The 23347-nt window shown below is 57.6% G+C and overlaps 1 protein-coding gene across 2 annotated transcripts in view; it reads right to left on the bottom strand.

Moving 5' to 3' along the window:
* SREBF2 (sterol regulatory element binding transcription factor 2) overlaps window positions 1-23347 on the bottom strand; it is a 64072-nt gene that overhangs the window by 15760 nt on the left and 24965 nt on the right. The window contains exons 1-11 of one of the 2 annotated variants that reach the window (XM_089309016.1): window positions 17555-17698; window positions 15682-16122; window positions 14419-14600; window positions 13667-13813; window positions 11677-11898; window positions 10747-10861; window positions 9833-10014; window positions 7621-7813; window positions 6997-7178; window positions 5104-5380; window positions 2748-2917 (exon numbers count right to left, since the gene is read on the bottom strand). In XM_089309016.1, coding sequence (XP_089165142.1) covers window positions 2748-2917; window positions 5104-5380; window positions 6997-7178; window positions 7621-7813; window positions 9833-10014; window positions 10747-10861; window positions 11677-11898; window positions 13667-13813; window positions 14419-14600; window positions 15682-16120 — 2109 coding nt within the window. In that variant the 5' untranslated portion in view covers window positions 16121-16122; window positions 17555-17698. Of the gene's footprint in view, window positions 1-2747; window positions 2918-5103; window positions 5381-6996; window positions 7179-7620; window positions 7814-9832; window positions 10015-10746; window positions 10862-11676; window positions 11899-13666; window positions 13814-14418; window positions 14601-15681; window positions 16123-17554; window positions 17699-23347 lie in introns of those variants that run through there. The other variant, XM_002721384.6, reaches the window with a different exon arrangement.

Raw genomic sequence — 23347 nt, 5'->3', positions numbered from 1 at the left:
CAGGAAGAGGAAGAGCCGGACGCCGGCACGTGTTTGGTGAGAATGGAGAGCCGGGAGCTCTTGTGCACGGCGGGAGGAGTGAAACTGGCGCAGTCGCTCTGGAGATGCACAGAACCTCTGAGCCAGCCGTGCCTTTCGCAGAAATTCAGTCACCTGTTCACTGGAAGACGTACAGGTGGAGGGTCGCGGTAGCACTAGTGACAGCCACAGAAAACAGGAAGCAACTCACAAGTCCCTCTGCGAGTCTAGTGGTACCACGAACACCGTGCGCGGCGAGAATGGCCCCTCTGCCACGATGCGGCAGCACAAAGGAACCTCACACGTGACCCGGGACAAGAAACCACACACAGCACAGTGGAGGCCTCCGGGGAAACGGCAGTGAGGGTGGCTTCTAGGGTCTTGGTTCACCTTTGAAAAATAGTTAATTGGGCCGGCGCTGTGGTGTAGTGGCACGTAGTCCCAGCGGCTCTACTTCCAATCCAGCTCTCTGCTACGGCCTGGGAAAGCAGCTGAGATTGGCTCGGGTCCTTGGGCCCCTGCGCCCCTGTGGGAGACCCAGAAGAAGCTCCTGGCTTGAGACTGGCCCAGCCCTGGCTGCTGCAGCCATCTGGGGAGTGAACCAGCAGGTGGAAGACCTCTCTGTCTTTCCCTCTTTCTCTCTGTAACTCTTCCAAATAAATAAACCTTTTTTAAAAATTAGTAAATTTATTTTTATTTACTTAAAAGGTAGAGACACAGAGAAATCTTCTCCCTGCTGGTTCACTCCCCAAACACTTGAAACAGCAAGGGCAGGGGCTGGGCCACGCTGAAGCTGAGGGTCTCCCACGCGGGAAGTATTGAGCCATCTGCCGCAAGGGCACACGTTAGCAGGAAGCTGGGACGGGGAACGGAGCCCACACTCTGGTAAATGGGAGGGGCACCCCCGGCAGTATCCGCTGGTTCACTCCCCAGATGGCTGCAACAGCCGGAGCTGTGCCGATCCAAAGCCAGGAGCTTCTTCTGAGTCTCCCACGCGCGCACAGGGGCCAAGGCCTGCTCTCCCAGGTCGTGGCAGAGAGCTGGATTGGAAGTGGAGTAACCGGGACTGGCACCGGCGCCCGTGTGGGATGCTGGCACTGCAGGTGGCGGCTTTAATCGCTGCACCACATGCGGCTCCCAGGGCAGTACCTCGGGTGTCTCTCGCTGTCTGCTGGTTTCACGGGCTTTTACTTTGTGAGGTCGCTGAGCTGCGTGCTAAGGACGTTCTGTACCTACACACACACTGGACTGCAGGACAACGTTTACAGAAACAACAAGTAACAGGCAGAGTAAACAGAATCCAGAATAGAAGAGTGGCTACCTTGTGGTGGGGGAGGTGGGAAGAGAGAGAAGAACGGCCTGAGGGGCCGCTGGGGGGGGGGGGGGTCTGAGAACAATATGTTGCCTGAAAAAAATTATTTATTCATTGCATTCCACAGAAACCCACACAGGACAGCCAGACGGAGCTCCCACCCACTGGTGCCCTCCGCGAATGCCCGCCGGCAGCAGGGGTGGGCAAGGCTGAAGCCAGGAACTCAATCCAGGCCCCTCCCATGGTGGCAGGGACCAATGCCTGCACGCCACTGAGCCTTCCTGCCGTGCCCCAGGGTGTGCGTCAGCAGGAAGCTGGAATCAGGAGTGCAGCCGGGACTCAACCCTGGGCCCCTGATAAGGATGCCGCGGCCTCAGCCACTACGGCAAATGCTGGCCCACGTCCCACTGCTCGACTGGATTGCACGGTGAGCTCACTGAGTGCACACCGTCAAGCCGTAGAGTTATAATGTGTGCACGTTACACAAGTGTGACGGCACTGACCTAGAGCAGAAACACACACCGGGAGGGGCTGGACTCACCGCCGCCTGCTGTCTAAGCTGGGGAAGCCCACCCTGACTTCACCTGAGGCCACGGGCAGGAGCTCGCCGGGCTCCCGGGCAGCGAGTTAGCTTTGCCTGGCACCCACCCCAGCACCGCCCTGAAGGCCTGGTTCCCGTCTGGATTCCCAGCCAGATGGGATGCTGCCTGAGGACAAGGCCCCGCCCTGCGGCATGTGCACTCCGGAAGTGGTACTTGGTGGCTTTTGCTAGTGACCGAATTCAGGGCGACCGTCCTGTCTGCAATGAGACACAGGGTGGAGCCGGGCTTCCCCATGCCCTCTGTCGCCCAGACTATCATGAGGCACCTTGGGAGCCCCACCAGTGTCACCACAGGGCACAGCTCACCCCTGCCAGTACCCAGATATGGAAACAAACCGTGACGTGCCAGTCCCGTTCCGAACATATCTCACACACTCAGCTGGAGAGGCCGAGTGAGACCGGCAGCCTCGGACGGTGACCCGGCTGTGAGTGCCCAGGGCTGGCTCCGAGCCAGGCACCGCCCGGCCCCAGCTCCCGCCCTGCGCCCTGAGCTCCTCGCACAGACACACTGGGCTGTTTTGTGTGTGGGTTTTTTTTTAATTTGTGGACCCACAGCACTGTGATCAACACAAAGTGCCCAATAAAAACCTTCTGGGTAAATAAAAGAACCCGGAGGCCTAAGCGGAGATTCTGAGAATTTTCATGAAGGGCAAAGGAGCCACACATCAACCACTCGTGGAACCAATCTCCGCACCTCAGGCCCCGCTCTGTCCTGGCTCCGCCTCATTCTCTGCTCTGGTGTCTGGTGGAATAAACGACCCAAGACTGCCCACTCATCACAATTCCGACAGCTCCACTCTTGGGGAGGGTACTCACGGCCAGGAAGCCCAGTTTGCCTCCACACCGGGTCTTGAGCCCCATGGCAGCCGTCAGATGGATCTCGACCAGCGTGCTTGGCGGGATCTTCTCCTCTGCACACTCGGCCAGGTTCACAGCGCACAGAGCCATGTGTACGTCCGAGCAGGCGGACCCTGCCGGAAGCTTCCCTAGGGCAGGAAACAGATGCTCATGTTGACAGACCTTCCACAGCAAACTTCTTACTCACTCTACACAGCCGGAGTGACGGCGTTCCCAGAGGAGGGGGTTTTGTGGACAGGCCTGGACAGGGTGCTGGGCACTGTGGCTTCCTGCTGTGTGCACCTGTCCACCTCCCAGGGTGGCTGAGGACATGGCACCCGGCTCTGTGTCACGGGGCTGTCCACATTACTGCACACCGTTTTTTATGCAGTGTCAACAGTATGGCCACATTCTGCTCATACCATCCCAAGTCCCCCGCCAAATTCAGCAGCAGTAACAAACAAAAACCGACTGGGTTTGTTTGTACTTAAAATCCCCAGTTTAGAAGCACACATTTCTTTGAGGGGAGAAGAAATGTAAGACAGCAATGACAGATGCTGGACAGTAGGTGGACGGCCAGGGCACACTCACTACACACTCCCCTGGTGACATAGAAGTCCGGGGACGAGGTGGCCTCGCACAGCCCAAGGGCCCGCCACAGCTCTCCCGAGACTGCATGGCGTCACCTGCTTTGGTCCTCAGCACAGGGCTGGGAGGTGGCACAGGCCAGCGCCAAGGTCCAGCAGCGGCCAGCCGGGGCTCTGGCATCACCCAGGAGGCCCTGTCTCCCTGGTCTTCTCAGCGGCACAGGAGACCTCTGTGCCAGGCTCTGTTCCTACCGGCTGCTGCCTCCCGGCAGGAAAGCAGGGCAGAGGGAATGTGGACCCGTGTTCAGTCCTCTCGGTCCCCGGTGCCTCGCACAGGTTCTGGACCACAAGTGCTGAGAGCTGTGCAGCTTCCCAGCTGGGAGTCTACAGAGCCGGACAGCCGGGAGGCAGAGGCCTGGTGTGGGCCCGTCCTGCCCGCGGGCACACGAAGGCCCGGAGCAGAACAACACAGAAGGCAGCATCTCTCCTGAGGCTCTACACGGGCACAGGTGCTGACGCCGCACGCCGGCTCCACCGCCTCATCTCCTCGGGGCCTGGTTCTGCCCCACTTCCGGCTGAAGCCCCTGGCGGTCAGCAGGCATTTCCAGCCTCCCTGGGACCACTCCTGGCCCTCGTCAGACTTCTCAGCAGCAACCTCCCTCCTCAACCCTCTCGGCCCTCGTCCTTCCAACCCCGGGCATTTGGGGTCTCCTCGGACCTCTCCCACTGCCCCCCACCCCTGGCAGCCTTCACCCCGCCTCCGCGGCCTCTGCCCGCCCCCTGTGTGCGGGTGTCCTCCGGCAGCCCCGGGCAGCTCCCTCGGCTGTCACTCTCACCTGCAGGCCCGAGCCACGCTCTGTCCCGGCGGCAGAGCCAGCACGTCACTGCCTACTGACTTCCCCTCCCATCTCATGGCAGGAGTCCAAACTGGAGTTCCTCGCCTCTTCCCCGGGAACAGCGCTTTCTCCTGCTTTCTTTGCTTCTGTCGTTAGCATTACTGTTCCCCAGTACCCCAGCAAGAGGCCAGGAGCCACGGTAGCCACTCCCCTTCCTTGCCAGGCACATCCACAGTCCAGTCAAGTCCCCCTTGTACCGTCCCTCCGTCAGTCCTCCCAGCGTCTCTCACGTTCAGTCTGGCCGCCCCGACTGCACCCTGCCCCCCACGGGGCCACTTTCCAGCTGTCCCAGAGCGAGCCATCTAAAGGTGAGATGCACCACACAAATCACCCTCCTTCCACCCTCGCCGAGACACTGGCACCGGGATCCTTCGTGGTCCAGGCACCGCGCCAACCTCTGGGACAGGCTCCGCCCGGCAGGCCCACCTCCTGCAAAGTTAGCCACCTCCACACTTCCTCCCACAAAGCCAGGAAGTTTCTTGAACGCTCGGCCTTCCCAGGGACAGCAGGCTCCCGTGCCGAGTCTAACGTACTCAGCACACTGTCACTCACTCGCTGACCGCTCTGCCCTTCCATGAGCTTGGGAGCTTCCTGAATGAAATAAATGATCCTACTTCACTGAACTTAAAATGCCATCAATGTTAAGTCTCACCATTACTCTAAGAATCACTACAGGTAAACCGCCAACGTCACTGTTTATGGGACACCTCCCGTGGGCACCTTACAACCCACAAACCACGGGACTGTGGCTGGACCACCCGCTCTGAAAGATGACAGAGCAGTCAGAGCTTGGGTGGAGACCCGGCAAGCCACCCTGAGGGGCACTCAAGCCAGGAAGGCAGCCTGCCCCACCTGTGATGTGCAGCTGGTGCAGCCTGTGGTAGGCCAGGGCTGCGTCCCGGGCGCTGGTCTTGGCTTCGTCCTCGAAGCCGGCTGCGGTGGCCGGGGGGGCTCGCCGGCGCTGGAAGACCCTCTTGAGCAGCCAGCGCACCAGGCGCAGCTTCTGCAGGCTGTAGCGGATCACGTTCCAGGACAGGCTGCAGGCCAGGTCCAGGCGGGAGGTGGGCAGCGCCCGGCCCAGAACCGACAGGCAGGTCTGTAGGTTGGCGGCGGCAGCTGCGAAATCCCCCTACAAAGCAGCAAGGGGGCTGGGTGTGAGGGTCCTGGTCTGGCTGCAAGACTTCCACGCTCCTCTGCTTCACGGCTACAGAATCCATAACCAGTGAGGAGCATCTGGGGAAGTCCAGGAAGTCACGACAAAGTGGAACCGGCTCTCAGCTCTCCCCAGGGAAGTCCTGCTGATACCCGAGGGACTGCCTCCCGCCTTCCCGCCAACCGGGGCGCTCTGTGAGCAAACGCAGGGGACGTCCGCACGAAGACGGACACAGGAACCCGGACGGCCTGCTCTGCAGGGCCGTGGCCTCTCGGGGCAGTCCCTGGAGTCCTGAGAGAGAAATGCAGACGCGTGGCCCCATCCAGACCCAGTCACAACCCTCGGGGGCGGGGCCTGCGGGGTGAGTCTCATGTCTGCCACATTGGAGACCACGGTTTCAGACCAAACCACAGCTAACCTTTGCTGCCCTGATGGATCTAAGGGGGAGTCTACGGTGCTGCACTGCAGACCCCGCCGGCCACCCCTTAGACTGGGAGGCCGAAGCCCCAGGCCCACTATTTGGTCTTGGGAAACGCAGCACAGTCTCCCCTCCTTACCCCCGACATGAGCTGGTATGGCCCGTGCTTTGCGTCTCCTATGGTTATGGGAGTAGATGAGGGACAGTGGCTGGAGGTGCCCTCCGAGTGACCACCTCTAAGGTGGCAGCAGAACCGACATGGACAGACTGCACGCACCTGCACCCGCCTGTGGACACTGCTGTCCAGGAAACAGCCCCCAGGTCTCATGTACATTTAGGACCCACAGCCCTGGCCACGGCTGACGGACACAGACTGGCCAATGAGGTTCTCAACTGACAGCTGTCGCCTGCACAGGGCAGAGCGGGCGTGTGGCTGGCCGCAGGGAACGTGCCGCCTGCTGCCCTCCTGGGATGTGACTGCTTAGCTCCTCCTCCGGTGCCCTGGGTCGCCCTGGACTCTTCTGCACAGGCTGCCCTGTGTTGACTTCCAGCTCATTTTCTTGTTCCAAAACCTTCCCTGGCTCTCAGAGCACTGGGAATAAAGCCCGAATCAGTTACTAGTGAGGTCCCTCCAACGTGGGCCGCACACCGGCCGCTGTCCCCCACACCCCGGACCCGTCCACCACACAGCCCTTGAGGGCTACGGGCCGGGGAAGGCCATGGATTCACGTGGTCTGGTCCAGGCGAGGCAAGCGCAGGTGGGACTGGAAATTCAATACATCTACAGCAGGCTGATGTCTGAGCTCAAAGTTTTGTATAGTTCCCAGATGATGCTACGAATACCCAGATGGCCCTTAGCACAAACTACGGTCCCCAGCCCTGGCTTGGAAGGCCCTCCTGCCACGCCCACCTTTCTGCCTGCCCCAAGCGCTCTGCCAAGCCTCAGATCCCCCCGTTGAGAAGGCGGCTGCACTGCCTCCACCCGCCACGGCACCTGATTCCTCCCATGGCACAGCACGGATGGGAGATCACCCACCGTCCACCCCTGCCAGGAGCAGGGCCCCTGCCATCTGTACCACAGCCCTTCCCACAGGACCCACCCACACCGGACTCCACACAGGTTGCCGAGTTCTTAGGGAGCCTGTGGAGGAAGCTGAGGGTGGACAGCACTCACCCTGGAGAGGTCCAGGTCCGCCTGCCTCCGGTGCCTCCAAAAGGTGACGGAGGAGCGCGAGTGTGGCCGGATCACCGGCTCCCCGTGGACCAGCAGCTTCACGAAGACGCTCAGGACGATGACCCCATTGACCAGCCACAGCAGCAGCGTCGGCATCACCCAGTCAAGCCAGCCTGTGGGACCTGGGCGTGGCGGGGTGGGGGTGCACTCAGCAAGGGCCCCACGGACCCCGGAGTGAATGCCAGAGCCTCTGCCCCACGGCGGCCCATGGTCTACACGGCACTCCTGTAGCCCTGTCACCGCCACACTGAGCTCCACACGCATCTCTGCTAGCCCCAGAGGATCAGCACGCTGGCTTTCCAACTCAGCCGAGACGCACCACCCCTCCCCCTGCAGACAGGCACACTCCCCCTCCCCCGCCCCCTCCCAGGAACTCCTGCACGGCAGGTTCCTCATTTTTCTGTCCTCTCCACCTGAACGTGCGTCTGCCTTTTACTTCTAAAACGGGACTTGGGCAGTCCCTGTAGGCAGCAAGCAGAGGGGGCCGCAACAGCACCTGGGATCTACTAGGGGAGCGAACGGTCTGCGCGCAGTCCTCCCGCCACGGCTGCCCAGCCGGCCTACCTGACTCCAAGGAGAGGACGCTGCGGCTGGAGCCGGAGGACGGGTGCTGGTCGGTGTCGTGGGCCCCGCCCCACTGCAGCAGCGAGGTCAGGGGGTTAAAGGAGAGGCCCAGGAAGGTGAGGACGCACAGCAGGATGCGGGAGCGGTCCACCATGCCCAGCGCCACAGGGGGGGAGTCCGGCTCATCTTTGACCTGCAAACAGGGCCGGGAGGTGGGCATGCGTCCTGCGGGGGTTCGCGGCAGTTTCCTCGTATACACGCCAGGAAACAAACCACCAGGGAAGACGGGAAACAGCCAGGAGTGAACCGGGAAGCCCAGTTCACACAGTGCTGCTCACACACGGTGTGCTCTCCCTCGGTGGGCCGAGAAGAGACCGTGTTCCCGACAGCGGGAGCGGAAGCGATTTTCTTTGGGGTAGAGCTCAGTCCCAACAGGACACTGGATGGTTCTGCTCCTGCGCGATTCCAGGACAGGGAAGGAGAATCTAAAGGGCCAGATGGCCAGTGGACCGTGGTTGCCTGGGGCTGGGGGCCAACGTGTGGGAGCCACCTGCCAGGTGTGCCAGGGCTTCCAGAGGCAATGTGCATGTCTGCATCTTCATTGTGCTGATAGTTACGTGGCTGCGCACGTCTGGAAAACTCCCAGGACTGTAGATGGTGAGCCGGCACTGTGGCATAGTGGGTAGATTTGCCATCTCCCGCACCGGCATCCCATAGAGGCACTGGTTCAAGTCCCAGCTGTTCCACTTCCGATCTAGCTCTCTGCGAATGCACCTAGGAAGGTCCAAGTGCTTGGGTCCCTGTACCCACATGGGAGACCTGGAAGAAGCTCCTGGCTTTGGCCTGGCCCGGCCCCAGTCATTGAGGCTATTTGGAGAATGAAGCAGCAGATGGAAGATCTGTCTCTCTGTTTCTCTGCCTTTCAAATAAATAAATCAATCTTTAGAAAGAACAATAAAAAAAGATATATTTTGGGGCCGGCACTGTGGCAAAGTAGGCTAAGCCTCTGCCTGCGGCACTGGCATCCCATATGGGCACTGGTTCGTGTCTTGGCTGCTCCTCTTCTGATCCAGCTCTCTGCTATGGCCTGGGAAAGCTGCGGAAGACGGCCCAAGTGCTTGGGTCCCTGCACCCATGTAGGAGACTGGGAAGAAGCTCCTGGCTCCTGGCTTCAGATCAGCCCAGCTCCAGTTGTTGCAGCCATTTGGGGAGAGAACCAGCAGACTGAAGACCTCTCTCTCTGTCTCCTCCTCTCTCTCTGTAACTCTACCTCTCAAATAAATAAGGAAATATTTCTATTTAAAAAAGATATATTTTTATTGCATGAAGTCATACCTCAGTAAAGCGCATTAAAGGCCATACTTTCTCGTGGACCTGCCTAAAGGATTTTGCCTGTTCCACGACAGCTGAGCCCACCAGCCCCGGGAGTCCACGCGGAGGGAGGGAGGCTGGCGCAGATCTTCCCTGAGCCCCGAGTGTGCAGAACACATGGCTCCAAAAATGCTAAAACCATCTGAAAATGCCTTCTGATGATTCAGAAACCTCAGCTAATGCATCTCATACGCCGCACGGCCTGTTGTTGCCAAACTGTCACATCTGTACAATACATGGACAACGGAGAATGCCTGCTACAATAAACACACACCAGAGGCAACTTTGCTTCTGCAGCCAAATTGTCAACGTCAAAATGCTGCGTGGAACCCAGGGGTCTCCACAGGCTTCCCCGAAGCTCATTAGGCTCAGAACTTCTCTTAACTAGTTCCATTAAGATACAATCGCCAGAGGCTGTCTTTGAGGATTAAAAGCTCTTGGTTGCGATGTGACCTGTTAGACTGCAAACTGGAATCATCTCCAGAAAGAGGCAGCCTTGGCCTAAACCAGTGGCTCTGCCTCTGGTGTAGCGGTCTTGCCAGGCCCACCACGGGCCCAGGGAAGCCACGAGGCACCTCCGGCAAATCCCAGTGCCCGTGAACAGCGCTCCGGGCTCCAGCTCTGGATCTGGCACGTGTTGCTTCCTGAAAGGGCCTTCCAGCGGGGACCAGTCAAACCTGAGGGAGTTCCCCTCTGCTCTCCAGGACCTGGCTATTTCACAGAACTCCAGCTCTTCTCCAGCCCACGCCCTCTGAACGCTTGGCCCGCCCACCGGGCCCAGGCTCCCCGCCTCCCCACTATGGCCCTGGGGGAGGGGGACTTCCAGGGGTCAGACTTGTACCTTTGCATCATCCAGCAGGGGGCTTCCCGGCTCTGAGTCGATGGAGTAGGGGGAGAAACCCGCTTGGGACCCCGAGTCGGAGGCCGGGGGGGACATCAGGAGGACATTCTGGTTAAAGTCATCGATCTTCAGGTCCACGTCGCTGTCCACCAGACTGCCTAGGTCGATGCCCTTCAGGAGCTCTGCAAAGAAAAGGCCACTGAGAGGCGAACAAGGTGCCCAGGGGTCCACCTGCTTCCTTGGGTTCCTGCCTCCCACATCGGAGTGCCAGTGCTGAGTCCTGGCTGCTCCGCTCTCGATTCAGCTTCCTGCTGACACGTTCTGGGAGGCAGCAGATGATAGCTCAATTGCTTGGGTCCCTGCCCCCACTTGGGAGACCTGGATGGAATTCTGGGCTACTGGCTTTGGCCTGGCCCAGTCCTGGCTGTTGTAGCCATTTGCGGAGTAACCTGGTGGACAGAACATCTCTCTTTCTTCATTTTTGTCACTCTGTCTCTCAAATAAAGAAATAAATTGTTGAGCTGGCATGGTGGCACAGTGGGGTAAGCTGCCTCCTGCATCCCATATGGGCGCTGGTTCAACCCCTGGCTGTTCCGCTTCTGATCCAGCTCCCTGCCAATGCACCTGGAAAAGCAGCACAAGACGGCCCAAGTGCTCGGGCCCCTGCACCCTCGGGGGAGACCCAGATGGAGCTCCAGGCTCTTGGCTTTGGCCTGGCTAGACCCTGGCTGTTGCACCCATTTAGGGAGTGAACCAGCAGATATAAGCTCTCTTCTGTAACTCTGCCTTTCAAATAAATAAAATACAGCTTCAAAACCAAGAAAACTCCAGCTTGTGACCAGTTTCCAGGGCCCCTGGGCGGGCTAGTGCCTAGCGCGCAGCCGGGAGGCCGACCCCGCATCGCGCGTACTCACTGTTCTTCTGATTGGCCAGCTTCAGCACCATGTTCTCCTGGCGCAGCTTGTGATTGACCTGCTGCAGGTACTTGATGTAATCAATGGCCTTCCTGAGAACGCCGGACTTGTGCATCTGGGAAGGAAGGCAGGGGAGAGCAGAGCAGTCACCGCAGGCTGCGGACGGGCAGGGGCTGACGGTGTGGGAGGGGCAGACGCTGGCCCAGTGCCAGCTCGCCTGCTGACAGCTGTGCCACCTGGGACACACCACTCCCTGTGCCTGCACCTCACCCTCCCATTCCCAGGTGTGCAGTGAGGGCTACGATGTAACTCATGGGAGCCTGGCACGGCTGACAACAGAAGTAGCACTGTTGCTACTTCTTGCAACAACCCTGGCACCAGAAACACATTTTAAGGAAAGGAACACAACGCTGGGCAGTTATCAAGCGACAGTGATGCTTTTTCTTGAGGTAGATACTGTCTAGACTTGCAGGCTACAAGGGAAATTTCTGTTCAAATAAGGGACAGACGTAGGTGAAAACTCCTACTTGCCAGGAGACACGGAAGTGCACGGAAAGTCAATTTCCTCTGTTTGCCCCTGGTCAGAAATCCACCCTCCACTCTCTCTCTTCCCTAAAAGGTAAAACATGGCTAGTCACTCCTGAACACAGTGCCACCAAGGTATACAAGGTACACAGGCTTTGCGCTGGGCCCCTGTGAGTGGCAGGTGGCTTTCTCTTGCTTGACCCTGGGGGCCCAGGAGGGCCGCAGAGCACAGGGAAAGGGCAAAGGTCGTGGCGCATCACTGCCTTTCCATCTCTTGACAAAAGCGTTAGTCTTGCAAGCACTCAGCCTGGAACTGGGACTCCCCGAGCTCCCATGGCAGGCAGGTGGAGGGCGCCCGGTGGCCCGGCCCGGCCCGGCCCAGCACGGCATCTGGCTTGGCCGCACCTTGGCGTCTGTCCCCATGACCAGGTCTTTCAGCTCGATGATCTTGTCGTTGATGGAGGAGCGGTACCGCTTCTCGATGATGTTGTGGGTCGTCCGCCTTTCTCCTTCTTTGGGGGGATCGAGCTGCTTGACTCCCCCGGGCACCTGCTTAATGGGCACTTTGTCTTGCCCCATCATCACAGGCATCGTGGTCAGAATGGTCCCATTGCTGCCCACCAGGGTCTAGAACAAGCACACAAAGAGGCAGGGCCGTCCCTTGATTAGTCTGCACAAAGCACCTGTCAGCACACACCCGCCCAGCCCCGGCCCCATGGTAGCATCCAGCCAGCTTCCCGCGGTCTGAGACCAGGCCTGGGGTAAGTCAGGCTCCAGGAACCTCTGATCCCTCGGCTGGCCACTCATTACCTCCTTCAGAACCGCAGCTGATAACCCCTCTACAAGAGGACTAACGTGGTGGAACATGCTGGCTGCAGGGACAAGCCACGTCCAGAACTGCCCAAGGAGCCCCACGGGGGCCGGGGGTCTGTCCTGAGGACCCCACGACACACAGCGCCCCACGGGGGCCAGGGGTCTGTCCTGAGGACCCCACGACACACAGCGCCCCACGGGGGCCAGGGGTCTGTCCTGAGGACCCCACGACACACAGCGCCCCACGGAGGCCAGGGGTCTGTCCTGAGGACCCCACGACACACAGCGCCCCACGGGGGCCAGGGGTCTGTCCTGAGGACCCCACGACACACAGCGCCCCACGGGGGCCAGGGATCTGTCTTGAGGACCCCACGACACACAACACACTGCTCCTTCTTAAGTGACAGAGAGGTAAATGACAGCACCTCTTCACACAGTCTGGCCATCGCATGGCTCACAGGAGGAACACTCAGGCTCAACCACAGCCACTTCATTAGACACAGGCCAACCAGAGGTTCCTCCTCCCCTTCCTCTTGTTTATTTACCAATGTTTGTTCTATTTTCTTCAAAAACGGCTTCAACATCCAAATGGCAAAAAAAAATAAAAATAAAAAATAAGGGCCAGCACAGTGGGGCAGCAGGTGAGGCCTCTACTTGAGACGTCAGCATCCCGTGTGGCAGTGCTGGGGTTCGAGTCCCAGCTGCTCTGCTTCTGACCTGGCTCCTTGCTGGTGCATCTGGAGGTGTGGGTGGGTGGCCGAGCGCTTGGGTCCCTGCTGCCCACGTGGGAGGTGAGGGCTCCCGGCTTTGGCCTGGCCCAGCCCTGGCTATTGGCGCTATTTGGGGAGTGTTGCAGCAGATGGAAGATTCTGTGTCTCCCCCTCACCACCGCCCTCCCCCCCACTTACTCTAAAGAGTAATCTTTAAAAAAACCCACCACAAACTTTGTCTGTAGCTTGATAAATGTTTCCGACTTACGCAAAGACGGCATGTGGACCACTCTTTCCCCCTTGGAACGTTCCCTCATGTTCCAGTCTATTTCTACCACCACGGCTTAGTCCCACCTCCTCCTGAGCTCGCATAAGTGCAGTCTCCCGCAGGAGCGCACGGCGACAGGTCTCGGACACTCCACACTATTTCTGGGGTGCAGCCAGGCTGTCTTAGCTATCACAGTTCTCTGCATTGTGGCTGGGGGGCTGAATATTCCCCAACTTGTTTATCTTCTGCTTTTATGAATAAAGCCACTGCTTCCACACTTGACGAGACTCGCCTGCTACAGGACGCTGAAGTGGCCGAGAACCCACAACTGACGGGTGTGGTGCCCGCCACGTTCCTGGCCTCGGAGGCGCTGTGTGGAGCTGTTGCCCCGGCCCTCCCATCACATACACGCGCACACACACTGGGGGGCTGGGGGCACTTCTTCCAGGGAAAACAAAAGGACAAGCAGTGACCCTTGGAACTGGACCCACAAGGCCTCTGGAGCTCCACCACCCTCGTGGTGTAGAGACTTTCACGTCTCTGAGGTCCAGCTCCTCCCAGAAGGAGGCGCAGCGGGAGAAAGCCAGGAGAAGGCCGCTCTTACTGGTACTTGAAGGGCGGCTGTCTGGATGGGGGTGGTGAGGGCGGTGAGGGCCGGGTTCTGGACGGCAGCCATGACCGGGCTGCCATCTGTCTTCAGTGTGGTCAGAACAAGGGAATCTGTCTTGATGATCTGAGGCTGGACCAGGACCTGGACGCGGAAGGAAGGAAAACATGAAAAGGAAGGCAGCATTAGTTTTCTGTCTGGTGTTTGTTTCTTCCTGCATAAACACTCTGAGGAAGAACAAGAAAATAAAATTTTCATCAAACTGGGAATCAAAAAAAGTAGCAGGAAATCTTATAGCAGCTGTTTCAAACACTGGCTGTGCTGGACAGCCTGCGTGATGGGTTGGGGGGAGAAAGGAGGCAGCTGGAGGGGGTCTTGGAGGATAAAACAGTCAGTCCACTGTGAAACATAACATTTTTCCTGATTATAAAAATAATAGGGGACTAGCGCTGTGGCGTAGTGGGTGAAGCTGCCGCCAGCAGTACTGGCATCCTCTGTGGGCGCCGGTTCAGATCCTGGCTGCTCCACTTCCGGTCTGGTCTCTGCTGTGGCCTGGGAAGGTGACGGAGGATGGCCCAAGTCCTTACTCACCGCTCATGGTGCATTCTGGGGCCCAAATGTCCCTATCTACCCTACACATCACCCCCTGAACACTCTGGCTGGTCCCGCTTAGTGTGGAGAGCACACCCCCAGCCGAGGAGAGGCCGGCAGCCCCGCCAGGACCTCCCTGCACCCTTTCCAGCACCTACCGGGACCTGCTGCACCTGGGGCGCAGCCACCGTCTGCACAGTGGCGGGGGCGAGGGTCTGCAGCGTGCCGTTGGCTGTCTGGGTCAGCACCCGCTGGGCCTGCACCGTCTGCACCTGCTGCTGGATGGTGACCGGCTGCACCTGGGAGGACGTCACCAGGCTTTGGACTTGAGGCTGAAGGACTTGGGAGAAGAGAAAGAGTCACAGGGTGAGGCATGCGTGCTGTCACGGTAGCTGCGGCAACAACCAAGGATGGAGTGTCTCTAACAACCAACTCCCCGCCTGCCGCCGAGACGTGTGAGCAGCCATCAGCAAGCTGGCGCAGGGAACGAGAGCATCCCACAGGACTGCACCAGCTTCGCGGGAACGGGCACAGATCGCTTTATTGCTGTGGTGCTGGGTGCAGTCAGGGAAGCTCACCGCGCACGACTGCGCCAGCGAGGCAGCGAACAGACGCCGAGAGCCAACAACTCCCCGCAGCTTCATTTCCTCCCGTGCTTTCGGGACACCGAGTTACACTGGGGTGACTACTCAGCCTTTTGCCTTCAGACCACGCTCCCCAAGTTCCCAAACGCCACAGAATTCAGGACAGTATTAATCTCACCCAGAGTCAGAGGAAAAGCTGATGCGTATCGCAGCCAGAACTAGCCACCCTCCGTCATCCACCCACTCGGCACTCTGCGGCCGGCCTGGCGCTCGTGTTAGTCATACTCAGGGGCAGTCGGGAAGCCACTAGGGATGCCCACACTCCATCACCGGAATGCCAGGCTCCAGGTTCGGGCTCTCCTGACCCCACTTCCTGCTCACGTGCACCCTGGGAGGCAGCGGGTGATGGCTCCAGCACTTGAGTCGCTGCCACTCCCATGGGAGGCCCAGATTGAGTTCTGGGCTCCTGGCTTGGTCAAACCCTGACCCAGACGATGGAAAATTTCTTTCAAAGAAATAATTAAAAACATTTTTTAAACATATTCATCTCTGTAGTGAATGCCCAGACGTGAGCTGCGTGAATGGTTCTCGCCCGTGGCTGCTGGCTGATTTTACCAGCATGCCCTGTGCCTCCTATGCTCGCTGTGTTATGTGAACACAACAGACACTGAGGTATCAGAAGCGGAATCCGAATGTCCCTGCCCCCTGCCCCCTGCCTCCTGCGTGACCACCGGGAACACACTCCACCAGGGCCACACGGATCTGTCACGCCCACAGACGACAGAAGCGCTTGTGTTTGTCAAGTGGGAGCCGACGCCGCGCGCACGCGCGCCTCACCCTGAAAGCTGGTGGCCGCGTTCTGGTAGATCAGCGGCTGCTGGATGATCCTCGTCTGCGGAGCGGTGCTGAACGTCGGCGTGATCATCACCGTCTGCGGCTGCAGCTGAGCCGGGGGCTGGGGCTGGGGCTGCGGGCGGGGCTGGAGGACAGGCGCTGCCCTGGGTGGGGTGGGCACTGTCGTAGGAGGGGCCTTGACCTGCAGGGCTGGAGCCTGGGGGGAGCTGGCGGAGGGGGAGAAGGAAGACAGTGGGACCTGGCTGAATGACCGCTGCACTGAGGGGTCCACAGCGCCCCCACTGCTGCCCCTGCCATTGCTGCCGCCGCTGCCGCTGCCGCTGCCGCCGCCGCCGCCGCCGCCGCCAGGGAAGGAGCTGCACAGCTGCTCTGAGAACAAGTCCGGGAACTCTCCCACTTGATTGCTGACAAACTGCAGCATCTCTGTGAATAAAGGAGAAGGAGTAATTTTATTGTCATCCCAAGAATTAACTTTTTTTAAAGGATTTATTTATGGGGCTGGCGCTGTGGTGTTGTGGGTAAAGCTGCCGCCTGCAGTGCCAGCATCCCCTATAGGCGCTGGTTCGAGTCCCAGCTGCTCCACTTTCAGCTCTCTGCTGTGGCCTGGGAAAGCAGTGGAGGATGGCCCAAGTCCTTGGGCTCCTGCACCCGCGTGGGAGACCTGGAGGAAGCTCCTATCTCCTGGCTTCGGATCAGCACAGCTCCAACTGTTGCAGCCAGTCAAGGAGTGAACCAGCAGATGGAAGACTTCTCTCTCTCTCTCTCTCTGCCTCTCTGTAACTCTGCCTTTCAAATAAATAAACTTTTAAAATAAAAAAAGATTTATTTATTACTTATTTGAACGACAAAGTTACAGAGAGGCAGAGGCAGAGAGAGAGAGAGAGAGAAAAGTCTTCCAACTGCTGGTTCACTCCCCAAGTGTTCACAATAGCAGGAGCTGGGCCGATCCAAAGCCAGGAGCTTCTTCCGGGTCTCCCACGTGGATACAGGGGCCCAAGCACTTGAGCCATCTTGTACTGCTTTCCCAGGCCATAGCAGAGAACTGGATCAGAAATGGAGTAGCCAGGACTCCAACCAGCACCCACAGGGGATGCCGGCACCGCAGGCAGTGGCTTTACCTGCTATGCCACAGTGCTGGCTTCCCAAGTATTAACTTCTGAGTTTGTTTAAGAAACAGAGGCACGAAAATCTAATGGCCTCTCAAGCACACGTGAAATGGGTTAGGAAAGCTTCCCGCCCTCTCACGTGGAGATCACCTGGCGGGCAGTGGCTGCCAGGAGCCCGGGACAAGACAGGCCTTTATCTGCTGGATCTCTTTCCTTCCTCCCCACACCCCTGTGGGGCCTGATGGTTATCAGCCGTAACGGAGCTGCTGTGTGTCGAAACAGGTTCTAGGAGGGGATGGTGGGTCCCTCCCTCAGGCAGAGGGTGGGCGGCCGCTGTCCTGGGACTTGAGCACAGCAGGGGACGTGCGTCTGTGCCAGAGCCCACCTTTAACCCCTCCTACCACATGCAGGCTCTGGCCTCCTTCCCAGCCTGGGCGCAGCCCTGGGTTCTGCTGGTGCCCTCAGGGACAGTGCGGTTAGAGGCCCCATGACCCGGTTCCTTAGGGGTAGAAAGATGGAATGACCGAGATAAAGTCCACAACAGGGAGCTAACCTGACCAAGGTCACACAGCTCCTCAGGCACGCCAGGTGGCAGGAGCCCAGGGCACAGCAAACCAGTGCTACCTGGACTCCGGGCTGCCAGGGCCTCTGCACCCGCCATGCTGGATGAGGGGCCTACAGGTCTCGTGCCTGAGGGGGATGTGTCCACCTGGAGTCCACGGCCCTCCTCTGGATCACGTTTCAAATACCTGGGACCTGTGAGTTCTCAAGCCGGCTTCCAGGGCCTCTATTCCGGTCCACCCTCCCCAAGGCCCGCCACGCCCAGCTCAGTGCATCACTCAACAGCTCACTCTTCCGTGTGGTGGAATGAGGTGAAAAGGTAATATCAAGATGGCCGCTGACAACAGAAACCGCCTGGCAACGGGCTGTGATTGGTTGGGGCATAGACCGCCCCTTGACCGGACTGGCTGGTCTTGACTATATAAGCTGTTGTACTAACTGAAATAAAGGAGTCTGCTTTCACCCGACTCCCAGGGTGTGTGTGGTGACTCGGCGCCTCTTGCCCCCACCACGCTCCTCCTCTCAGAAACGAATCCACTGCAACATTGTTGAGAAATCAACTGCAACACCTCAGGACTCCTTCGCCCGCCCGCACAGAGCCGCTCTCCCCAGCTACAGACCCGCAGCCCTCGACTCTGTGCACCTTCCCGCCCCTCTCCTCTCTCTCAGGGGTTCCCGAGAAGCTACTGCTCGGCTGTGAGCTGTGGGCCCTCTCGTCCAGATCCTCAAGGCTATCCAGTGGCCTAGTTTGGACACCAAGACATCAGGAACAAAAAGCACACAACAAAGCATCATCTCCGGTCATCCCTCCGCAAGTCGCTCCCAGGCCTAGGAGTGTGTGCACGCGTGCACACACACCAGAAGTGGTCTGAAGCATGCAGCACCGAGTGTCGAGCAAGCTGGGGTTCTACGTGGTCTCCAGAGCTTAGCGTTTCAGTGCTTAGGGTCTTCAGCCAGTCTTCAGCAGCTGCGCGGAGCTGAATTGCTAAGGAGCGGGCACTGCCGACACCTGACCCTGCTCCGTCCTCACTCAGCCCGCGTGGGGAGGAAGACTGGGCAGACTGCCGCAGGTGCTGCCACCTGTAGCGACCACTTCAGCTCCTCGGAAGTGATAAAACTGGGAATAGCCTCAAACACTGTGCAAAATTTGAGTGAAACGTATTTGAGTACAACGTAGTATTTAGTACAACAGTATAAAAAGCTTTAAGAAAATGGTTAAGATTGGGGTCAGTGCTGTGGCATAGTAGATTAAGCCACTGCCTACAATGCCAGCATCCCATTTGGGTGCCAGCTGCTCCACTTCCTGTCCAGCTCCCTGCTAATGCACATGGGAAAGCAGTGGAAGATGGCCCAAGTGCTTGAGCCCCTGTACCCACATAGGAGACCTGGAGGAAGCTCCTGGTTCCTGGCTTTGGATCAGCCCAGCTCCAGCTGTTGCAGACATTTGGAGAGAAGGTCAGTAGACGGAAGATCTCTAACTCTGCCTTTCAAATAAAATAAATAAATCTTTAAGAAAATGGTTAAGAGAAACCTAGTAATTTGTTGAGCCTTCCAGAATTCCATAAAATCCCAATCAGCAGAGGCTTGCCTTGAGAGCCAGAGGGCATCCCTCACTGGCTAATGATTTTATTTCTTTCTTTTAAAAAGATTTATTTATATTTGAAAGGCAGAGAGGCAAAAGCAGAGAGAGAGAGAGAGGTCCTCTATCCACTGGTCCACTCCCCAGATGGCTGCAAAGGCCAGAGCTGCGCCGATCCAAAGCGAGGAGCCAGGAGCTTCTTCCGGGTCTCCCATGGGGTTGCAGGGGCCCAAGGATTTGCGCCATCTTCCACTGCTTTCCCAGTCCATAGCAGAGAGCTGGATCGGAAGAGGAGCAGCCGGGACTCGACCTGGCGCCCATACGGGATGCCAGCACTGCAGCTCACTAACGATTTTCATCCCTGGGAAATAAGGAGAGCAGAAGGCCAGAGGGGGCTGGCAGATGGGCCCGGGCCTTGGTGAGAGGGAGCCTGTGTGAGTCCCGAGAGGCTGGCTCAGGGCCTGGCACAGAGTGAGTTAGGCTGCTGCTGGGATACCTGCATCCCACACTGGAGCGCTTCCCCCCAGCTCCCTGCTAAGGCACCTGGGAGGCAGCGGCAGGTGGCCCAAGTGCCTGGGCCCCTGCCACCCGTGTGGGAGACCTGGATGGAGTTTCTGGCTCCTGGCCCAGCCCTGGTTGTTGTGGACTTTAGCGGGAGTGAAACAGCAGAGGGAAGATCTCTTTATTTCTGTCTCTCCTTCTGTCTCTGTGAGTCTTTCAAATAAAATCAGTCTTAAAAAAAAAAAAAAAAGAAAGAAAAAGAGGCTGGCTGAGCCTGCCGTGCGAACGTGGCGGAGTTCTTCCCCTCCATGCCTGGGTTTCCTCACAAAAGGCTGCCTGGAGGAGACACACTTGGCCTCTTTTCTCTGAGGATTAGTAAGATAATTTATGCAGAGTGCGTCCTGAGAGGCAGACAGGCCCTAAGCAGGCACTCAGAGCACCCGCTGCACAGGCACTCGGGCCTGCTTATCTCGTCTTGCAGAGAGCTCTTAAAACCCTTTTGTGGGGAGGACATGGGCTGGTGTGCAAAGGTCACAGCGCTTAGTTCACAGAGCAGGCCAGGAGCGTGTAGGCAGATGGAATGTGACCACTTACATTAAAAAGCCCTTTCAACCCACACATGGTCCCAGGGAGCCATCTCCTGTCAGCCAGGCGCCCAGGCTCTGGGCCGAGTGGCACAGAGGAGTCGGCTAAGATGAACATTTGCGAGAAGGCTCTTGGAGCCTCTCTGGGCCTCCCTGTGGTCCGCAGCGTCAGAGAGGGGCAGAACCGAGGAGCAGCGCCACTCTCCAACACTGAGCGGCCCCTCCTGGGACCGTCCTAATGGCGCCTCCAGTTGCCTGCTCCGATCATCTGTGTTCTGCGATTATACAGGCTTTCATCTCCGCAGAGACTCATGAAGCCCCGAAAAGGCAGGCCTGGGAGAAGGCACAGGTTTTATGGAGCTTGGAAAATGAAGTTCCGGTTCCTGCTGCAGCCCAGGGAGCCCAGAGGCAGAGACAGGGCTCCCAGGAGCTGGGCCAGCACAGCCAGGCTCACCTTGCTCGTGGCCAAGCTACTGGTTCAATTAGGGCTAACTTGCTTAAGAAAGTAGGCAAGGCGGCCAGTGCCGCGGCTCACTTGGCTAATCCTCTGCCTGCGGCGCCAGTACTCCGGGTTCTAGTCCCGGTTGGGGTGCCAGATTCTGTCCCGGTTGCTCTTCTTCCAGTCCAGCTCTCTGCTGTGGCCCGGGAGGGCAGTGGAGGATGGCCCAGGTCCTTGGGCCCTGCACCCGCTTGGGAGACCAGGAGGAAGCACCTGGCTCCTGGCTTCAGATTGGCCGTAACGGCCATTTCCGGGGTGAACCAACGGAAAAAAGGAAGACCTTTCTCTCTGTCTCTCACTCACTCTGCCTGTCAAAAGGCTCCAAAAAACGTTAGCAGGGGCCTGGTCTCTTTAAAAGCATCTCACCAGCTGGCGCTGTGGAGCGATGGACAGCACGCTGGACTTCCAAAAGCAAGCCACCAACACCAGAGGCTCCAGCTGGCATCGTGCTGTGAAGACTCCAGGTTCACAGCACTTTATGGAGCTGGTGACTGGGAGGGGCCTCGCTCAGCCCTGCGGCATCCACCTGAGTGAAGGGACCTGAAGTGTCAGATCGATCTTCAGATTAATTAATCCTAAGGTCAGATTGATTCTGATCAGGAACACTGGGGTCACAGTGTCTCCAGATTGCACAGCAAGTCCGTAATCCTTTCCTAGGTATTTGTAACCTGGCCTTTTAAGTACAGGGAGAACTAGTTTACAAAGGTAACGACCTTTGCTTACGTTTGGTTTCTTACGTACCTTGTGTTAGACAATGCTTGAAAAATCTTTATATCATAAAAGCAACATTCATTATAGAAAAGATTTAGGGCTGGCGCCGCGGCTCACTAGGCTAATCCTCCACCTTGCAGCGCCGGCACACCGGGTTCTAGTCCCGGTCGGGGCGCCGGATTCTGTCCCGGTTGCCCCTCTTCCAGGCCAGCTCTCTGCTGTGGCCAGGGAGTACAGTGGAGGATGACCCAAGTGCTTGGGCCCTGCACCCCATGGGAGACCAGGAGAAGCACCTGGCTCCTGCCATTGGATCAGCGCGGTGCGCCGGCCGTGGCGGCCATTGGAGGGTGAACCAACTGTGGCGGCCATTGGAGGGTGAACCAACGGCAAAGGAAGACCTTTCTCTCTGTCTCTCTCTCTCACTGTCCACTCTGCCTGTCAAAAAAAAAACAAAAAAAAAAAACAAAAAAAAAAACAAAAAACACACACACGTGGATTTCAAAATTTAGCTTTTACTTTCATTTTGTCCATGAACTTTTTGAAGTAACCTTGTATTACAGTGCATTGGTATACTAAAACCTGTTTAACCACCGAGTGGTAATGGAGGATTGCTTTCAATATTTCAGCATTATTAATGACACAAAAACCTTGTACAAAAGACCTTCCTCATTTATCTGATTTTTTTTTTTTTTTTTTTTTTTTTGACAGGCAGAGTGGACAGTGAGAGAGAGAGACAGAGAGAGAAAGGTCTTCCTTTGCCATTGGTTCACCCTCCAATGGCCGCCGCTGCAGCCGGCGCACCGCGCTGATCCTGGCAGGAGCCAGGAGCCAGGTGCTTTTCCTGGTCTCCCATGGGGTGCAGGGCCCAAGCACCTGGGCCATCCTCCACTGCACTCCCTGGCCATAGCAGAGAGCTGGCCTGGAAGAGGGGCAACCGGGACAGAATCCGGCGCCCCAACCGGGACTAGAACCCGGTGTGCCGGCGCCGCAAGGTGGAGGATTAGCCTATTGAGCCACGGCGCCGGCCATTTATCTGATTTTTAAAATATTATTTAGGGGCGGGCACTTGGCGCAGTGGGAGCCAAGACGTTGCTCGGATGCTCTTATCCCACGCTGGAGTGTCTGGCTCATGTCATAGCTCCTCTGCTGCCCATCTGCTTCCCTCCAGTGTGCACCCTGGGAGCAGCAGGTGATGGCTAAGTTCTCTCTATGGAGCTCTCTCGGTCTCCTCTGCCATTCAAATAAGAAATAATTTACTTTTCTTTTTATTGATAAGGCAGAGACAAAGAGAAAGATCTTCTATCTGCTGGTTCATTCCTCAGACGTCTACAACAGCCAAAGCTGGGACAGGCCAAAGCCAGGAGCCTGGAACCGACCTGGGTCCTATATGGGCGGCAGGGACCCAACCACTCGAGCCATCACCTGCTGCCAGCCAGGAAGCTGGAAGGGGCGGGGGAACTCAAGCACTCAACATGGGCTGCAAGTGTCCCAGATGGGGTCTGAGCTGCTGCCCCAGAAGCCCATCCCTACCTGATCGTTTCCCTAAAATAAATTCCTAGAAGTCAGATGGCCGCGTCCAGGACAGATGTGCGGGCTCTGGAAAGTCGGTAGCAACCAAGGCTCTCGCCAGCTTTTCCCGCACCTATTTCTGAGAGTTGGGTGGAAAACAGCCACCGTGGCAATGTTTCGCCATGCATGACTGAACACTACACGAGGTTGAATGTCTTTTTGAATCCCAATTTTTTGCATCATTTGTATTTTTCTCTTTGTAAATTCCCTGCTTTTGACACTTGTTCATTTTTCTATTGAGCTACTTGCCTCCTTTTACTAGTGTGAAAAAAGTTTCTTATATACGGATATCTTCTCTCTCCTTTACTTGCAAGTGCTCCCTCCACTTTGCTATTTTTATTTTAATTTTCCAGGAAAAGAGAATGGGGCAAGCTCCATCTTGCTGAGCTGCAGTTTTCTCATCTGTAAAATGTGACTAACAATCGAGCTCACTCACGGAACCCACGCAGCATCTGTAGCACGGTGCCTGGCGCTTAGCAGCCGCCAGAACACATTAGTCTCAGTGGGAGGTGGTCGTCTGTTTGTTTTTTGGACAGTT

This window comes from Oryctolagus cuniculus, chromosome 11, assembly GCF_051225735.1.
Source record: "Oryctolagus cuniculus isolate XC-2025 breed Fujian yellow rabbit chromosome 11, ASM5122573v1, whole genome shotgun sequence".
NCBI classification, from domain to species: domain Eukaryota; kingdom Metazoa; phylum Chordata; class Mammalia; order Lagomorpha; family Leporidae; genus Oryctolagus; species Oryctolagus cuniculus.
Note: the sequence above shows the minus strand (reverse complement) of the source record. Positions and strands in the feature narration are given on the sequence as shown.